The sequence below is a fragment of the Mytilus californianus genome, unplaced genomic scaffold, assembly GCF_021869535.1.
Source record: "Mytilus californianus isolate M0D057914Y unplaced genomic scaffold, xbMytCali1.0.p SCAF_1, whole genome shotgun sequence".
NCBI classification, from domain to species: domain Eukaryota; kingdom Metazoa; phylum Mollusca; class Bivalvia; order Mytilida; family Mytilidae; genus Mytilus; species Mytilus californianus.
This window is the reverse complement of record NW_026262581.1, coordinates 76,762,140-76,782,458: the sequence shown is the minus strand read 5'-3', so window position 1 is coordinate 76,782,458 and position 20,319 is coordinate 76,762,140. Positions and strand designations below refer to the sequence as shown.

General features: G+C 32.9%; 2 protein-coding genes across 2 annotated transcripts in view; one reads left to right on the top strand and one right to left on the bottom strand.

The window, feature by feature from the left end:
- Positions 1 to 41: 41 nt before the first annotated feature.
- LOC127707788 (protein brawnin-like) lies at positions 42 to 10,988 on the top strand. Its single transcript, XM_052212557.1, has 4 exons — positions 42 to 287; positions 5,244 to 5,436; positions 9,106 to 9,162; positions 10,770 to 10,988. The coding sequence occupies exons 2-4, from the start codon at positions 5,329 to 5,331 to the stop codon at positions 10,839 to 10,841; spliced, it is 237 nt and encodes a 78-aa protein (XP_052068517.1). The 5' UTR covers positions 42 to 287; positions 5,244 to 5,328; the 3' UTR covers positions 10,842 to 10,988.
- Positions 10,989 to 17,813: 6,825 nt separating this feature from the next.
- LOC127707480 (DNA repair protein complementing XP-C cells homolog) overlaps positions 17,814 to 20,319 on the bottom strand; it is a 46,858-nt gene continuing 44,352 nt past the window's right edge. The window contains exons 21-22 of the mRNA XM_052212033.1: positions 20,104 to 20,205; positions 17,814 to 18,196 (exon numbers count right to left, since the gene is read on the bottom strand). Coding sequence (XP_052067993.1) covers positions 18,056 to 18,196; positions 20,104 to 20,205 — 243 coding nt within the window. The 3' untranslated portion in view covers positions 17,814 to 18,055. The remainder of the gene's footprint in view (positions 18,197 to 20,103; positions 20,206 to 20,319) is intronic.

Here is a 20,319-nt window from a genome sequence, read left to right as displayed (position 1 = left end):
TGATTGGACAGAACAGAGAAATTTGACCAACCACCTAACTTTACACAAAATATGCTTTGGTAAAATACTAAAATGGCTGCGCCCATTAGATTAAAACTGACGAAATATGACATTGACATGAAACTTTTTTGAGATGGTATTTTTTAGCAGGAAATTTGCCAAACTATTGTCAAAATTACCAGGAAAGAAATTAGGAACTTATAGAGTTATAATACCAGTGGGATTTTGCTTAGGGGCGGCACTCGAATTTGCTATGATAAATTGGAGGGTGAAAGAAGCAAATTTTTGTAAGTTATCTGAGCGTTTTAAAACTGCTAAATAAGCCGATAATAAAATAGGAAACCTTTTAACATTTTCAGCTCCGTCCAAGTCAAGGTCTATCCATTGAATTTTCAGAAATTCAGACAATCTAATTTTGGAGTAATATCCCCTGAAAATGAAACGTCAATTTTAAGTGGGTCTCATTGGGGTCTAAGCGTGACCTGGGATTGCTGATTTTTTGTAAGCGTGACACGTGAAAGTCAAATTATTGTGCAGTGAAAACAGAAAATGAAGTCTAGCGGGACACAGGAATTTACAAAAAAATGAGAATTGCTTACGTACATAGTGTAAGCGGGATACGGGAATCTGACAAATCAGTAAGTGGGATCCAGGATCAGAACCCCCCAATGAGACCCCCTTTTAAGGTGTCTGCAGACCACCAATTCACCCACTCCAATTTAGAAGGTATTTGTAAATGTAGTCCCTCCCTGACAAAATTTAAAAATATTGCTTTTGAAATCATTGTTTGCTTAAACTAACCAACAAATTTGAAGAAATGAAACTTTTGGTGAAAGAGAAGAATATTTAGACCATTAATTTTGAGCTAAAATTTACCTGTCCATGAGTTTGTATTAAAAATATTGAGGATTAATGTGCTCCATAGTATACTAATTAAAGATTTCCAGAAAACCAGGGGTGATTTTTAGTAGTACTTGGCTTCCAAACGGTAGTTCTTCCTTACAAGACTTTTAACATTGGTTTCAGGATATACCTGGTTTCTATGAAGTTAAACTTAAGAAAATTTAGTTGAATAGATAGGGATTTTGAATTGGTGGTCTGACACCTTAAGCAAATTTCAGTTTTTTGGCTTACATTTGCAAAAATAGTAAATCAGAAAGGACAAACTGACAAAAGGTCTAAATAATCAGCAGGTCAAGTTTTAAATAAATAGCAGGTCAAGGTCTATCTGGATTTTTAGAAAAATTGGACTACCTTTTTGGAGTAATTTTTGGTTATTATCTTTGTATAAATCTAGAATAGGTAGAGATGAATTTTAATCAGTAAACATTACCTGAACAGTAAGATCTTCAAATATTATAAGTCTGCATAACAGAAATCCTCAATTGACCCGTTTTAGGAGTTATTACATGTACCATGTGTACCATGTATTACTTTTTTTAATATATTGAACATGAAAGATGGATTTTACACATCATTCACATTTTGACATTTTTTCAGAAGCTACAATATATAAAAGATCAAGAGAAATTGTAAAAAGCCAAATATGTAAAGCACAATTAGACCTCCTACAAATAAGTTGACATGGCTGAAAATTCAAATTGTCAACTGACTCCTTGAAGGAGTTATTATCCTTGAATAATAATTTTCATATCATGATTTTCTTTTACAAAAAACTATTATAAATAGACATGATAGACAGGAACAATATATAACATATATGTTTAGCAAAATATAAATTCAGTTCTGCCAACTTTTCATGAAGCAAATGCATGAGATTTGGCTAAAATTGTATAGATCAAAGAGAAAAAAACAATAGATCAAAGGAAAATGTCGCCAAATAAGCATGAAAATGTGTGAGTATCGCGCTAAATATGCATGAGACTTGGCAGCCCTGTAAATTCTATAGATAAGTCAATAGATGAAAAAGTAGATGAAAAAAATGTTCAGCACAGATCTACAATAAAGTCAACATGGCAGAAATTGTCAGCTGCCTCCAGTCCTATAGGAGTTATTTCCGCAATTTTTTGCATTTTTGTCAAAAAGATATAGTCATGATAGTAGATAGAAAGAAACTTTAAATAGGAAAAATTATCAGCATAATAAGATCTACAAGTAAGTCAAAATGGCCAAATTGTCAAACTGCTTCTTGGATTTATTGCCCTTAAATGAGGATTTTTTACCTATTTTGTCAATTATCTTACATTAATCGTTAGGTATAAACTGTAAACAGTAAATATGATCATTAATACAAGATCTTCAAAATATCACAAAATAATATTTACAATTGGGTAAAACATAAATGATTGCAATAAAGGTAAAAATAAATATCAAAATGGCACATTTTTATCTGAGGTGAGTTTTTTGAAGCACTCAACTGTGAAGGAGCCTCTTGTTATTCATACTGTTTACTTGTATTATTGACACAAATAAAATATGGTAACATGTACATTGTGTATGTGTGGAAATGAAATGATATGGACATTTTTGTAACCTGTAATTAAGGAGATTATCCAAATAAAATAATAAATCCATGCATGTAATTCATTTGAAATTTCCATCAATAAAAGAAAGTTAGACAAATTAATATTCATACTTTTTAGAAGAAAAAAATCAGAGGAAACTCTAAACACTGTAATACAAATCAATATGTCTGTCATGTCTGTCAATAATGAGAATAGAAAAACAAAATATGGAGCATACATGTATGACCCAAAATAGAAAGAACTGACTGATGCATTGGTCACAGCTGTCATTAGAAAGAATTGACTGATGCATTGGTCACAGGTGTCATTGTAAAGAACTGACTAATGCATTGGTCACAGCTTGCAATAGAAAGAACTGACTGATGCATTGGTCACAGCTATCATTAGAAAGAACTGACTAATGCATTGGTCACAGCTTTCAATAGAAAGAACTGACTGATGTATTGGTCACAGCTTTCAATAGAAAGAACTGACTGATGCATTGGTCACAGCTATCATTAGAAAGAACTGAATGATGCAATGGTCACAGCTGTCAATAGAAAGAACTGACTGATGCATTGGTCACAGCTGTCATTAGAAAGAACTGACTGATGCATTGGTCACAACAATCATTAGAAAGAACTGACTGATGCATTGATCACAGCTGTCAATAGAAAGAACTGACTGATGCATTGGTCACAGCTGTCATTAGAAAGAACTGACTGATGCATTGGTCACAGCTGTCTTTAGAAAGAACTGACTGATGCATTGATCACAGCTGTCAATAGAAAGAACTGACTGATGCATTGGTCACAGCTGTCATTAGAAAGAACTGACTGATGCATTGGTCACAGCTGTCATTAGAAAGAACTGACTGATGCATTGGTCACAGCTGTCAATAGAAAGAACTGACTGATGCATTAATTGATCACAGCTGTCATTAGAAAGAACTGACTGATGCATTGGTCACAGCTGTCATTAGAAAGAACTGAGTGATGCATTGGTCACAGCTGTCTTTAGAAAGAACTGACTGATGCATTGATCACAGCTGTCAATAGAAAGAACTGACTGATGCATTGGTCACAGCTGTCATTAGAAAGAACTGAGTGATACATTGGTCACAGCTGTCATTGCAAGAACTCAAATCCCCACTCTCTCTTCTTGAAAACTCATATTTGAAGAGTCATTATATATTTTGGATCCTCAGTACAAGCTTCCATATAAAACAACTGTTATCAACATAAAATTGGAAACAATACATTAAATGTTGCTTAACTTATTTTTTTTAATTTCCACTATACATGTATTGAGCAGCCAAAAAATTATAATTAACTTCTTTAAGATATTTTTTTTTTAATTTTGTGCACATGTAATTGATAGTAATCGAAAAGTAATGTAATTAGTTTTGATAATGTTTTACATTTAAATTGATCAAATACCAAAATCAGAGTAATCGATTACACAAAAATCTTGTAATTGGTTTTAATCAATTACTTTTGACAGTAAGAATGCCCATCCCTCATGTAATTTAGTGTAAAATAGGGAAATTTGATCTCTAAAAAGTTTTCTGCTTAATAGCATAAAAAACAAGCATATTGAACCCTTTTTCTTGTGCAATGGTTTGTGTACTGTTTCAGGAATGTTATGTTCAAAATTTTCAAACAGAAAATCAATTAAACTTTTTCTTATCAGTGTTTATATATTATACATCTATGAATGAAAATTGTCTACAGCATTTTGTCACCAATAATTCCATTATTCAAAATAATTTTATAGCATTTCAATTAATATTCAACTTTTAACTAACTTATAATTAGCCTATCAACCATTCCTTTACAAAAAATAAAAATGAAAATATCTATTTTTGTTTGAAAGTTGTGCATTTTTTCATAAAGTTTGTTTGTATTAAAAGATTTTTTAAAATTTTTTTGATGTTTTAACGCCACTTTTAAGCACCGCTTTGGGCTATTTCGTGGCGGCCAGTTTTTATTGGTGGAGGAAGCCAGAGTGCCCGGAGAAAACCACCAACCTTCAATAGGAAAACTGACAATCCTAGTCAATTAAGATTGGAGTCGAGTGCACCCGCATGAGCGGGGTTCGAACTCACAACCTCAGTGTTGACTGGCTAGTGATTACAGTAGTAACTACTTAGACCACTCGGCCACCGAGGCCCCTTGTATTAAAAGAAGAAATCTTGCTTATTTACCTCAATCATGCCAAAATCAAACTTAATTATAATCTCAAAAGAAAAGTTATGTGGATACATTTTTCTTTGCAAATTTGAGAAACCATATTGAAATTGACATTAAGTCATTGTAAGTTAAAATATCAAAGAAATATCAATGTAGGATAGCTTTCATATTGTTGCCCTTAAATGAAAAAAGAATAGCTTTTTTTCTGAAATAACCGTAAGATCACGAAGATAATTATTTTCAGACATTGTCCGATGGAGTAGTTTCACAACATGTTCAGTTGAGTATAAGAAAAGTTTCTAGATACATAGTATTTTGCTTTTTATTTGTGGAAATATATTAAAGTTTTAATGGGATTTTGAATACATGTTATATTATAGATCAAATGAAACTTTTAATCTTTGCAACCATGTAAACCAACATCCCATGTGGACTGCTTTATCTTATGCACATTGCAGGGCTGACGCTAGTGAGCGACTGGGGCTAGGTAGTCGCTTTCCTGTCTATCACTTGGCTTTACTCGACCGTCAATGATTGTGTAGTATAATGGCTTTTTTAATGTACGGTACTATTTGTTGATTTTCAGATTCAGTTTTTAAGAAAAATCAAGCACATAAATTAGCACTCGAAGAAGTGGAACTAGACAGAAAATTATCTGGATTAAGATAAACATGCCAGCTGGAGTATCATGGAGTACCTACCTCAAAGGAGTAGCTGTAATGTTGGTGTCGATGGCAGCTGGATCTCAAACTGTTCATTTAATGTACAAACCATTAGAGGTACAATTTAAGTTATATGTCTACCATACACAGCTGGATCTCAAACTGTTTATTTAATGTACAAGCCATTAGAGGTACAATTTACGTTATATGTCTACTATACACAGCTGGATCTCAAACTGTTTATTTAATGTACAAGCCATTAAAGGTACAATTTAAGTTATATGTCTACCATACACAGCTGGATCTCAAACTGTTCATTTAATGTACAAGCCATTAGAGGTACAGTCTACGATCTCAAACTGTTCATTTAATGTACAAGCCATTAGAAGTACAGTCTACGATCTCAAACTGTTCATTTAATGTACAAGCCAATAGAGGTACAGTCTACGATCTCAAACTGTTAATTTAATGTACAAGCCATTAGAGGTACAGTCTATCATACACAGCTGGATCTCAAACTGTTCATTTAATGTACAAACCATTAGAGGTACAATTTAAGTTATATTATAACGCTGCCTCCCTGGTGTTAGAGTCGGCCACCAGAGATCACAGGTTACATAGAAAAGGGATTTCTTAACTGGTATGATTTATTACTGTAAAATGTAGGGCCGACGTCTAATTGGAATACCGTCGAACCAACCCACTTTACAGCTTCGTTTAACCTATGTTCTACAGGTCTATCTATTGTATATATGATTGAGAAATAAAAGAAATAGCATATATAACAGTTTTGATTATTTATTTGACAATTATAAACGCGGATAATCTGGCTGGACAGGCTCTGTCATTTGTCTGGTTGGGTTCCAGGTTATGGTTGGTCTATCTTATTTAATCTATATATATATATTAATCATATATACAACAATCCAGAGTCACCACTCTGTTAACTACAACTAATTTCCAAACTACTGAGGTAGCGTATAGCTCGAACAGGCTTACAAAGGTGCTTCAATAAAAGAACACTTGTAAAAGTATGTAGCCTTAAATCAACAACATCTATTTCAAATAACTACTTGAAATATTGGTACAATTTACACCCTAAATTGTCACCAAGTATTTACACCCAAATAAGTCACCGACTATTTACACCTAGAAAATTCACCGACCATTTGCACCTAGCAAAGTCACCCAACCATTTGCACCTAGCGAAGTCACCAACTATTTACACATAGAAAAAAATCACCCAACAATTTGCAACTAGAAAGTCGCCGATTATTTCAAGTTTGGCGCTTCATAACTTTCATTTTCAAACCACAAACAATCACTGCTCTCCGTAGTTGATCATTTCAGTTTTATTTGACTGTCAGCTAATCACAGACGCTTTTACATGTGTTGGGCCAATCAGCAGTCATCTCTCTGTTTAGGGAAATTCCCAAAATGGCAAATCAAAATATAAACATTGGAAGTTTTATGTAAATAAAGATGTTTTCCAGCTTAATATCAATAAGAACCAACATATTTATTCATCGTGAAAGTTATTACACATACAGGATAACTTAGGAACACATGTAAAAAGGTTAATATCTCAAATAAAACAACAGAAATAAAGGTACCGGCACTCCAGGATCAAACTTGCAAATTTGTCACGGCGAGTAAATTCCAATCATAACATCATTTGAAACACAATAGAATTAAATCTTGATAATCAATATTAATACAATCAGCATATTAAATAGACTCATTTGCATAGCATATCATCTCACAGACATCTCCGTATTATTATTTGTACTTAATTACAGAGCATATTCAAAAAGAGGGGTGGACGGCATTACAATACACCTTATCGCTATTTGTCCGCCATTACTGGACATCACACAGGTTACCGTAAAATTTTGACGTCGCAATACAAAATATCTGACGCCACAAAGGAGAAGTGATTGTTGTATGATGTCAAAAGTTCAAGCGGGACAGATTCTCGGGTCAGCCGGGAATAGCGATAAGGTGTATATGTCTACCATATACACAGCTGGATCTCAAACTGTTCATTTAATGTACAAGTCATTAGAAGTACAGTCTACGATCTCAAACTGTTCATTTAATGTACAAGCCATTAGAGGTACAGTCTACCACACACAAGAGTGACAAGACCTGTATCAATGGGAAAGATAGTAAATCATACCTTTTGTATATTAATATTTACAATGTCAGTCTTACTATACCAGACCTCTATCTGTGGTCAATGTAAAACACACCTTTGTATATTTACAGTCTTACCATGTCAGACCTGGGCTGTATGTGTAGTCAAGGTAGTTAAACACATCGTTGTATATTTAAAATCCTACAATGTACCATGCTAGACCTGTATGAAACAGTATGTAAGGTCAAGCTAGTAAGTTAAACACACCTTTTGTATATTCAGTCCAGCGATGCAAGTATAAATAAAGGCAACTGCAAACCCAACAACACAAAAAACTGTTCATTTAATGTACAAGTCATTAGACATTTTTTAGGCATTTAGAGGTCAACATACAGTCTTCAATTATATATCGTGTATAAAAATCTCAATCTCTAAATTGCCCTGAGCCATGAGTGACTGAATAAATTTAACAGAAAACATTAGGGATCTTTTATCAACACCTAATTCCCCAAACGACACACATGTAAGATATATATATATATATATTTATATATATGAGTCTAAAAGATTGTGTAACAATACCGATAAATATTTATTTAATACATTTTCATTGACTTTAAACATTCCTTTTTATATTTTCTAATTAGTTCTTGTCACAACTGTACTCAAAGACATTGACAAGCAAACTAGTGCTGAGAAAGTATGACAATTTGGAATATGTTTGTCACTGGTAACAAAAATTCTAAAATATAATTATTCCTCTTTTGTCGCCCAGTTTTAACTGTAAAGGCTAGAACAATTACATGTTGAAATATTTAACTTTCTTTGAAATCTGAACCCTCCCCCTGTCAGATTTATAATCAATGTCATTAAATACACCCATTATGGTTTTTACAGTACAGCTATGAAAGACTTGTAAGGGAGATCAAGGTCATTAATCTCACCTCTTGTATATTTCCAATATGACTGTGCAAAACATTATTTGGTAGTAAATGACATTTACCTTTACCTTTCCACCCTATCAGACTACGATATCCTTTACTGTCCAACCCTGCCAGATTTGTTTTGATGGGCAAGGTCATTGAACACTCATTGTATATATTTATAAACAATGGCTGAATGCCATTGTGCCATATTTGTATTTGGTCATAAAAGCTATTCAGCACTGCCGTTGTGTATTTACTGTCTTACCCTGCTAGACTGATTAAAAAAAGTCATTTAACCATACATTTGGACCATGCCAGACTTGTAATGATGGTCAAGGTCATTATAACCTTTAATATCTTCCAACCCTATCAGTATGAAATTAAGAAGATGTGGTATGATTGACGTCCTGTATTGGCCATGGTGAGCATGCTCATATGGATCGATAAACACCAGTAAATAGGGTCAAGGTCATTAAAAACTCCCACTGTATTTTAAACACTCCTTTGGATAGTTAGAATTCATTTCTTATACATATATCTCCAGTAACTGTCATAATGAAAAATATCACTACTTTGACATATGGTAATTTCCATGAAGTTTCCTATATTTGTATACTTTTTCCTGCATTTTAATTGAACCACTCTTTCTATGTAGTGCCGTATCCAACCCCTTCTTTCAGATTGTAATAGAAAAATGTATGCAGTTTCTTTCTAACATTCTAGGATTTGGATGAATTGGTGAAAAAAGAAAAAGAAAAAATTCTTAGAGAACAATCAGGGGTAAGTTCTTATGTTCATGCTTTGATTTATGTGCACTGCCTCAGATGTGTTGTAACTTTACGGTCTATATGTACATGTATACCGTAGCAGTCCTGAATTAAACTTAAATTAATAATAGGAGATACTTCTACAAATAAAAAGATAGGTGGGGATAGGTCGGTATGATAACATTTTCATCAACTCTTTTGATACTGCATTAGTCAAGTTTGAACCAAGCTCCACAGAAATACTGTAAATAAGTTATTATATACATACTACTCTGTTCTTTTTTTATTGATATAGACATGGATGCCAGAGAAATTCTTGATTCTGATGAGTCAGATTCTAAATTTTTCTTCTCTTTATAACTTCATAGGAATGATGATGGTTAGGCCTTTTATGATAATGCTTTATGTAGGTCTTGATTGGGTGGCATGCATTTCTTGAATACAGTCACATGACCATTGAAAATTATAGGAAAATAACATTATATTGTCTTTAAAACTGCATGGCTACTCTGAACCAAATACTGATTGGTCAGTTCTCAAATTCTTCCAATTGAAGCATATTGTAATTTTTATGCCCCCGCCGTATCGTTTTACCCTTGTTCGTCCGTACGTCTGTCCATATGTACATCCCAAAGTTGGTTTCCGTTCTCTTACTTTATTTTGCCTAAACCAAATGTTATGAAACTTATACCCAATGCTTATGACCACAAAATACAGTTCAAGTTTGAATTTTGGTGGTGTCACTTTAACCGTTCTAGAGTTATGCTGCTTTACAAATGGAAAAATTGCTGAATTTTTCATTTTCATTCTCTAACTTTAGTTTGTCTCAACCAAATGTTATGAAACTTATACACAATACTTATTACCACAAAACTCAGATCAAGTACAAATTTGGGTAGTGTTACTTTTACCGTTCTTCAGTTATGTCCCTTTATAACTTTATATGATATGCAAGCGGGGGCATCATCTGTGTCCCATGGACAAATTCCCCATTTATTTTTCTCTGGAACTGCATGCCTTAGCTTAAACAATTTCATTCTGCAATAATGCACGTTCTTGATTCTGAAAATTTTTCAGATTTCTTTATCACTGAAACTTCAAATTCATAATTAAACAAGAATGTGTCCATAGTAGACAGATGCCCCACTCGCACTCTCATTTTCTATGTTCAGTGGACCGTGAAATTGGGGTCAAAACTCTAATTTGGCATTAGATCATATCATAGGGAACATGTGTACTATGTTTCAAGTTGATTGGACTTCAACTTTATCAAAAACTACCATTGACCAAAAACTTTAACCTGAAGTGGGACAGAAGGACAGACAGACGAACGAACGGACACACAGACCAGAAAACATAATGCCCCTTCTACTATCGTAGGTGGCGCATAAAAAATTAATATATAGAAATAATTAAGGAAAGAATCTTCATTGTATACTGATAAGGGGGCAACGTGATACTAATCCTGTAGTGTTTTTCTCATTAGTAAAACATATTAAACATTTATGAAGTTACAATACCAGCAATTAAATTTTGAAACTTGTATCACATACTTGGAAAGAATAGATATAGTTATCAATGAATAATTGTTGTTGTACATGTATCTCTTTCTTCTTTCAGGATATGAATTATGTTATGCAAACAGAAAAGGCTGAATTTATAAAAAGAGCACACGAAGCCAAAAGATTATGATGTTTTAATGTTCTGTACTTTCCAATTTGGAAAAATGTGATAAATATAACATGTTGCAGTATTTTGTTTTTACATACAATGTAATGTTCTTTTATTAAATATGAAATGTGAATGAGTTGGAGAAGATTAAATAAGTATAAATAATTACATTTGTGTGTGTATGTTTGGTTTTTGGAAAGTTTGCTATAGCAATATACTTTCCTAAGGCATCGGCCTCAAACCGGAATTTGGACAGACTATCTTACTATAGGATGTGTGTTCTACTCCTAGATAATGTAGTACTAGTGTTTGAATACTAATTCTAGGAAGATGCTTTTGAAATTTTGAGTTACTTCTATTTTGATTAGCTTACAGCTTGAATTAAAATGTACTGAATGTTCATCAATAATTCAAATGAATTCAACTTCATTTTGAAAATAGCTATCACAAACACTACTTCGCGGATCTGCGCTGCACAGAAATTAAAATCAATACACATCTACACGAGACAGCAGTTTCTACGTTATGCTTTTATCTGTATTCCCCAGACATGCATGAGATCCATATATGTGTACCTCCCGATGGGAGTACAATAATCCCAGTTTCAGGGGTTTCCTCCCGTCCTCCGGTTGAAGAGAAAGTAAATACCGTGTTTAAAATATTTCATGAATGAACATTTTTTGACGCTATTTTTACTACGATTTTTACAAATGTTTATTTAAGACATAAAAGCCTGAGTGTATCGAATGTAACCTGGTGTCTCATCTCGGCCCATAACAGACTCGGACTATAACAAACTTGGCCTATTACAAAATCGGATTGTAACAAACTCGGCCTATTACAAAATCGGACTATGACAAACTCGACCTATAACAAAATCGGACTATAACAAAATTCGTATATACTATTTGTTATTAAGGCTCCCAAACAAAGTTTGGAGACTTATTGTTTTTGCTCAGTTCTTATTATTTTTCTTCTTGGGGTCTATTTATGGGTATTTTGAGGGCCTACAGAAGGGAGGGATTTACTAAAGAACCCTATGGGATTTTATTTTTTAAATTTTCAAATGACCATAACTTGAAAACAGTAAGTGATAGACACACGCGGTCTTCAGTAATGATCACAGGACAATAAAACAAAGCAAATAAAATATAGGTTAAGTCCCTGGAGTCACCCCCTTTCAATTTTAGAATGGGCTTTAACTTGTAAACAGTCGAGATCCCCACACCTAAACCATATATATTCATGTATGGGATAATAAAACAAATCAAATGAAATATAGCTGGAGTCCCTCTGGGTCACCCCCACCCCCTTCTGTTTGAGAACTTGAAAACGGTCGAGATCCCCACCCCTAAACCATATATATTCCTGCTCATGATTTCAAGAAGATTTGAATGACATACAGGGTTAATCCCTAGGCGTCACTTATGCATATCACTTTACTAGACCGAACCAATTTATACTGGACTTTGCCTAATGTCAGGTGACCATGGGAATGACTAATTATGGGAGATTTGGTTGGGAGACTTAGTAACAGCATCCTGTTACAATTATTTCTTGTATTAAGTAAAAAATTTTAAAAGTCAGAAATAACCGTTAACCACACAATCTACTAATCATAGTCCTAGTTTGTTCAATATATAACAATTCAAACAAGAAAACTAACTGCTTAATTAGTAATAATACAATTTACTAAAAACAAATATGAAGGACCTTAATCAATAAAAAATACTTAATCACAGGCCCTTTACATGGGATGGGCACAGAAAGAAATTAACAGAGCTTTCTGTATATTTGATTATTTTAAATCTACAGTTTAAGGTTGTACATAACACTACAGGATGATAACTCTGTAAAAATCAGCTGAACGTTTTAATCACGTTCTATTGTTAAGAAAATATTAAGCTTCTCAATGATAAAAATTAGTGTTTGTCAAACTGCTATATATCCAATGAAATTTTTCCGATAAAGTGTGTGGTTTAAGATTTTTGAAATTTTTATATTTTTGACAAAGGGTCAAAGTAAATATTTTGTCAAAATTTTATGAAAATTAAACGAGCCAGATTAATTTTAGTCAAGGTGTTTGGTACCACCTTAAGGTTGCAATAGAAATTATCAAAATTTTACATGACAAACATATGAAAAAAGTGATTTTTGATAATTGCTGATGAGACAATGGTTTAGGGAAAAACACCAAAGCTGTGATTAAATACATATTTGAAGTAATACACATCTACAACCTATTTGAAATAATACACATCTACAACCTATTTGAAGTAATACACATCTACAACCTATTTGAAATAATACACATCTACCACCTTTTTGAAATAATACACATCTACCTTTGCAAACTTTCCACAGGTGCTATCCAGCACTTTGATTATGAAGGGTTGTTGCTTTTCAGACTCACCTCACTTTATACCCCTTCACAAGTTTTGGAAGTGTGCAGTAAGTACTAATGGGGTGACATTTCATCAGTCAGTCCATTTATTTGTCCTTCTATCTCACTTTTGTGTTCGCTTTTGCACCTGAACCCTAATGACAGAATGTTTTTAAACTTTCACAGAATCGTACTCACATAAGGAATTTTTGGCACCTCCAATTTCTTTTTTTTAATCCAAATGATTTGGCAGGACACTGACTTCGTCATATCTACACACCATAGGACATATTTGTGCCCCCTTCTCCTAAACCCTAATTGTGAATTTAATGAAACTTTCTGAGTATCTTCATCAAAAAGCTCTCGTGCACCTCCTATTTGCTTTTTTTTTTATCTGAATTATTTTTGGGTTATCCTTAGCAATTCATCGACTTTCCCATTGCTGGGGGTGTCCATTTTGTATCTGCAATTCCTCCTAAATCCCTCATTAGAATTTATGAAACTTTCTCAGAATCTTAACCATATAGTGCCATTGTACACCTCTTTTTAAATTGAGTTATGTTTAGGGTTTCACTTATCAAATTATTTTTTATAAAAAGCAAAATAGTTCAGGAAAATTTGGTCTACATGTAAAACATGGCCGAAATCATCAATTGACTTACATATCAGATTTATTGTATTTTTCAAGCAAAATTGAGCAAAAATGAGCAAAAATCATCTTTCAAGGGCAATAACTCCTATTAGTGGGTCAATTAACAATTTCAGCCATGTTTTACTTGTAAACCTAATTTTTGCTGATCAATTTTGCTTTGTTCTACAAAATAAATAAACAGCTGCACCATGAGCGCATGATACGCCCATCATGTTTTCAAAGAATAAAGGTCAATAACTTCTCAATGTCATATCCAAAATTTATAAAAAAAACTAAAGGCAGGTTATCTTAATAGAAATAAATCAGTCACCAAAGTTTAATGAAAACTGCTAAATCAGTATGATTGCAGTTGTTTTTTATACGACCGCAAAAAAATTTTGCGGTCGTATATTGGTATGACGTTGGCATGGTCGTCCGAAGACACATTGGTTTTCGAACTCTAACTTTAGTTTAAGTGAATGGATCTCTATGAAATTTTACCATAAGGTTCAATACCACTATAGGAAGGTTGGGATTGATTTTACGGGTTATGGTACCAACAGTTAAGGAATAAGGGGCCAAAAAGGGGCCAAAAATAAGCATTTTTGTAACTTACAGAAATAACTTGTGTGTTAGTGTATGGATCTTTCTGAAATTGTACTACAAGGTTCCATATCACAAAGGGAAAGCTGGAATTGAGTTTGGGGGTAATTGCCCAAAACGTTTCGGAATAAGAGGCCAAAAAGGGGCCAAAAATAAGCATTTTTCTAGTTTCCAGACAATAACTTGTGTTTAAGTGTATGGATCTCTCTGAAATTGTACTGCAAGGTACCATACCACAAAGGAAAGGCTTGGATTGATTTTGGGGGTAATTGCCTCAAAATTTTAGGAATTAGGGGCCAAAAGGGGCAAAAAACAAGCATTTTTCTAGTTTCAGGACAATAACTTGTGACTGTAAGTGTATGGATCTTTCTGAAATTGTACTACAAGGTTCCATATCACAAAGGGATAGCTGGGTTTGAGTTTAGGGGTACTTGCCCTAAATGTTTAGGAATTTGGGGTCAAAAAGGGGCAAAAAAACAAGCATTTTTCTAGTTTCCAGACAATAACTTGTGTTCTAGTGTATGGATCTCTCTGAAATTGTACTGCAAGGTACCATACCACAAAGGGAAGGCTGGGATTGAGTTTGGGGGTGATGAAACATAAGGGGGTTCAAAAAATTTGGGGGGAGGGATTTTTATTTTCTTTTTTTCCTTTTTTTTTCTTTAAAATTTACCATTTTAAATTGGTTATTTCTGATTTATATATAAAAGCAAATAATAATGATTTCAATAGGTAAATTAAAAATTTATAAGTTATTAGACCACATTCATTCTGTGTCAGAAACCTATGCTGTGTCAAATATTTAGTCACAATCCAAAGTCAGTGTGTATCAAGCTTGAATGTTGTGTCTATACTTGCCCCAACTGTTCAGGGTTCGACCTCTGCGGTCGTATCAAGCTGCGCCCAGCGGAGCATTTTATTTAAACATTAAAAGCAATATAAAGAACCACTAAATAATTGTTTCTGTTCAAGTTCGGAACAGACACATATAGGCTGTGAAATTTCTAACCTGGAAAGTGTTCAAGGTTAGATGGACTACCAGTCTGCCAGACAAACTTGCACACTATAATACAGTCATTCTGTACACCAAATATACTCAACCTATTATTACATATAAATGTGAAAATAAAAAATCCCAAACATGACGACGAGGTCAATGACAAAATGAACACCATCAGACCAACATGCTCACTTTACAATCATTCTATATACCAATTATAATAAACCTACTATTTGATGTACTGTAAATTCAGAAATTATTGTGATTTTTGAAAAATGAACAAAAATGTGTTTAATTATTGCGATTTTAGGGAAAGTATGAATGCAATCTCGTATTATTGCAATACTAGAGGTGTCAAATTATTTGCATTAATTAAAACCTCACAATAATTTCTGTATTGACAATACCTCAAAAACTTACCAAATCACAAAAACTTATGATTGATCAATGAACCACAAAAATTAGGTCATAGTCAGTTGCATACATTTTGACAAACATGTACACCAACAAAAATATTTCTTCTTTTTGAGAAACTGGCCTAGTGATCACTAAACCATGAAATAAGGTCACAAGAACTTATCATTGATTAACGAACCACAAAAATTAAGTCATAGTCTGATGGACATATAAACCTTTAATGATTCCATACAACAAACATAGTTGGAATAAACTCACAAGTGCTAATATCATTTGATTCTATGTAGGCAGGAATGGGGTACCCGACATGAAAATTGACAGGAAAAAATTTAAAAACGTTAACGATAAACATTTTACTCCATTTGAGGTTAACGGTAGCTACAAAATGAGATTTGACGAATGACAATAAAAATGAATGTTTGATGCTTGATGATAAAGGGCATTCCAACCCTCTTCTAAGCACTTATTAAACCAGGAAAAGAATCAAAGACTATGGACATATGCCAGACGGAATATGTTTACAAGGTATGGATTATTCAGCTTGCCTACCTCTTGAAATAATATGTAAAAATTTTTATGCAAAATGTTGATGTCCCCTAATGCAGTCTCCTAGTGTAAAAAATAATACAAGTCTGTATAAGCATTCTACTTTACCAATGAAAATCCATAAGAATCATTTTTTTTTCTTGTTTAAAATTATGTAAACCAATTACTGAAAGGAGGATTTATTTGCCACTTAAGTTGCAAAAATAAGAAGATTTTCTTCAATCAAAAATCATTGTATGATGATCAACCTTGTGGTGAAGTATACTTTTTGGTTAGGCTGTTGCTTATATCTGTTATAACTGAAATCTGAACACAACATATTGTGAACATCAAATGTTATTCATTTGTTATTTGATAGTTTACAAGGGGCTAAAAAAGTGTCCTTTTCACACCTCATTTGCTCAGAGCTATATTGTTTATGATATTGACGAGTCTCAGCAACTAATGGATGCACTAATAGACAAAATAGATACTCTTCTACAAAAGAGCTGGTCATGGTCACCTTAAGAATCTTGAGACCATAGAAAACAAGCATTCTGAGAGTACTGCATGGCAATACATAGTCCCCTACCGGTTAAAAATTCATTGAACTGGAACAAAATGCTAACTTGATCTATAACTGGTGTAAACCTCATTACAAAAAATCAAGTCAATATCTTCAAGCATGACGAAAAAAAGTGTGGAAAACTGATTATTTAGGTGAATTTATTAAGTCCAAAGACCATTACTCTGCACAAAATCATCAGACCGGAACAAAAATCGAACTTGATCTGTTACTTGTCATGATAAAACTATATATCAATTATTCATTCAATATCTTCAAGCATGATGAAAAAAAGTTAGGAAAACTGATTATTTGAGTGAATTTTCTTAGTCCAAGGACCATAACTCTGCACAAAATCATCAGACCAGAACAATATTCGACGTTGATCTGTAACTTGTCATGATAAAACTATATATCAATTATCAAATCAATATCTTCAAGCATGACGAAAAAAAGTGCAGAAAACTGATTATTTGAGTGAATTTTCTAAGTCCAAGGACCATAACTCTGCACAAAATAATCCGACCAGAACAAAATTCGAAGAAAAAAAGTGTGGAAAAAGTTATTTGCTGGTTTGACGGATGGATGGACAGACAGATGGAGTGCAAACCTAAATTCCTCTTCGACTTCGTTGGTAGGGGACTAATAACCTTACAAGATAGGTGACCTCTGAATTGAGGTTCAAAATGCATAGATACTACTACAGTGGGACAAGAAGAGGATGACATAACACAACATGTTTTTGCTTAACATAGGTGATCTTTAAAGCAGGATTGACTGTGTAACATAGTTATATCCATATTACACTTCCCTCTTGGAATACAATTAAAAAACAATCAGATTTTGAGAAAACAAGTACTAAAGCAGAATCCATTTTATAATAAGAATTTATTGATTTTATATAGTTGATATATGTATTAAAGATTTATATTTCACAGCCATATTTTACATGAACACAATGAGGTATATTATACATTTTAGTGTCTCATCATAGGTCTTTTCATTATACTAATTACATTAAAATAAAACTCAAGGATGGTTCTTCTTCTATACAAGCTTGTTCCTCTATTAAAATTATGAAATGTTTAAGTACAGGTAGACTGTAGAATGTTTATAAAGTTTCAGTTTTAAAATGCTTTGCTGTACTAAGAGATTTACTTCCTTCTTTGTTCATTGGCCAGGCTTTTTCTACATCATCTGCTTTCTCTCCTGGTTTGTTCTTCATTTTTGTCTTTTCTTTAGTTTCTACCTCCTTTAAATAAAAAAAAAACAACAACTTTTTAATGAAGGTTTATACATCTTACTGTAAAATATTGTGCTCAAGTTCATGAAGGATTTGTAAAGAATTATTTCACAGCTTCTCTCCTTTATAATAAATAATTTATATTTAATATATAAGTTTGAACTGAAATACTGATTTGTTCTTTGCACTAGAGGTTCCAAAATGCCTTTTATGTGACCTCACACAAAAGAATAATATTGGTTCAGTCAGTGAAATGAATAGGGTTTCTAATGTGTTTGACCCCGTGTCCAGTATATATAACTATGTTTTTTTCTTATTAGTGGAATCCTTTTTTGTCTTTCTCAACTATCTTAAAATGTTAGTTAACAATAATTTTTGGTTGTCATAAAAGTTTAAGATAACAGCATTTTAAAATAGACAAATGTATGAATTTCTATCTCCAATTCTTAGCTGATTTATACCTTCTCCAACTGGTTGATAATTTTTTTTACAATTAAAGTGTGGTTCTTTCAATTTTTCATTGGTCAAAATTCCATTATGAAGTCAAATTTTCTTGGATTTACAACCCAACACTGAGCATAAAAATTTTGGAAATCAATTGAGGCAACCTTTACTAATAATATGACTTACAAACATATGCTGAAGGAGGGACAGACAAACAGACCTAACAACAGACGAACAGACAGAGTGATTACTATAGGGCATCTATCAATTAGGTAACAGGGCCCTTACTACAGTTAACTCTCGTTGTCTCGAACTCGGTTGACTCGAAATTTCGGAGTCGAAGTTTTCTCGTGGTCCTGAACTTTGTTCCATATAAATATATGTATTTAGACTCCTGATGATTGACTCGAACTAAATCTACGGTCCCAAGGTTAACAAAAGCATTCAAAATTCATTATTTATCTTGAACTAATACACATATGTTAAAACATGACCTCAGGGATTTAAATGAATTGAAGAGTTAATCTGACAATACACGTGTAATTAAATTTCCGGTCACTGACCACACTGTACCGATTTATGACATTCTTTTTCGACAAGTGTTTACCTAAGATTATCTTTGATCATCATGATAAATAATTGGTGATACATTGTTATAGTTTATGAAAAATTATTTAATATGTTTTAAAAATAATTAACCGTAATCATACACTAATGAGTTTGGTTGTGTATAAAGTAGGGATTAAGACTTCTGTTGGTGATCAACTAAAAACTACTCAATCCGTGTCCTTAATCTTTTTGTATTTTCTCTAGCAGAAAAAGATTGAAATGAAAGAAAATAAAAAGAAATCTAAATTTTCTAAAATCTCTTGTATACAAGAATGAACAAATTTGTCAACTGTAAATAACGCTAAGATCGATTGGAAATTACTATCTCGGCTAAAAACCACAGTAAAAAATTGTAACTGTACAAAGAAATAAATAAGAGACGAAAACGTAAAATGTTATTAAAATAATAAAAAACCATAACATACAAATTCATCGATCTGAGACCAGAATATCGATCCCCTACCCATATTCATCCGGATTTATTTTAGCTTTACCAAGCTAAGCAAGAGTTGTGTCCCTTTGACTGTCAAACTTCTGGTTTTGTTTGAGTCGCACTGAAATATTTCTCCAGTTCCGGCTGATGTTGAGATAATGAGAGTCAACTGCATATAATTCACTCCATTAAAATTAACAAGCACGGTAGATACTCAGGAATGTTACAGTAACAAAATCAAAAGGTTGAACTTAACAGTAGACTTAATTTATAACCTTTAAACAGTTTGTCTCAGATGGATAGATGGACAGTCAAATAGACAAGGTGTCATTATATTCTCACCTGAGATTCAAGAAGAGCATTATAAAAATATATATATATATACAGCCTGTTTTTAGTAATCATAAAAGTATGTTCAGTTTGAACTTACATGTAAGTGAGGCTGTAAAAGATACTTCCTTTTTAATTTCTCCTTGATGAGCAATCCCTTTGTCAGTAAGCGCCAGTTTTGTATTACTCTTTTTTCTCTTTTCTGTTAAAAAATAAATGCAAGCTTAAACAAAGTGATCTATCGAATTTTTTACTAACAGGTAAATTAATTTTCTCATAATCCAGAGAAATTCCATATACTCAATTGTACAGATAA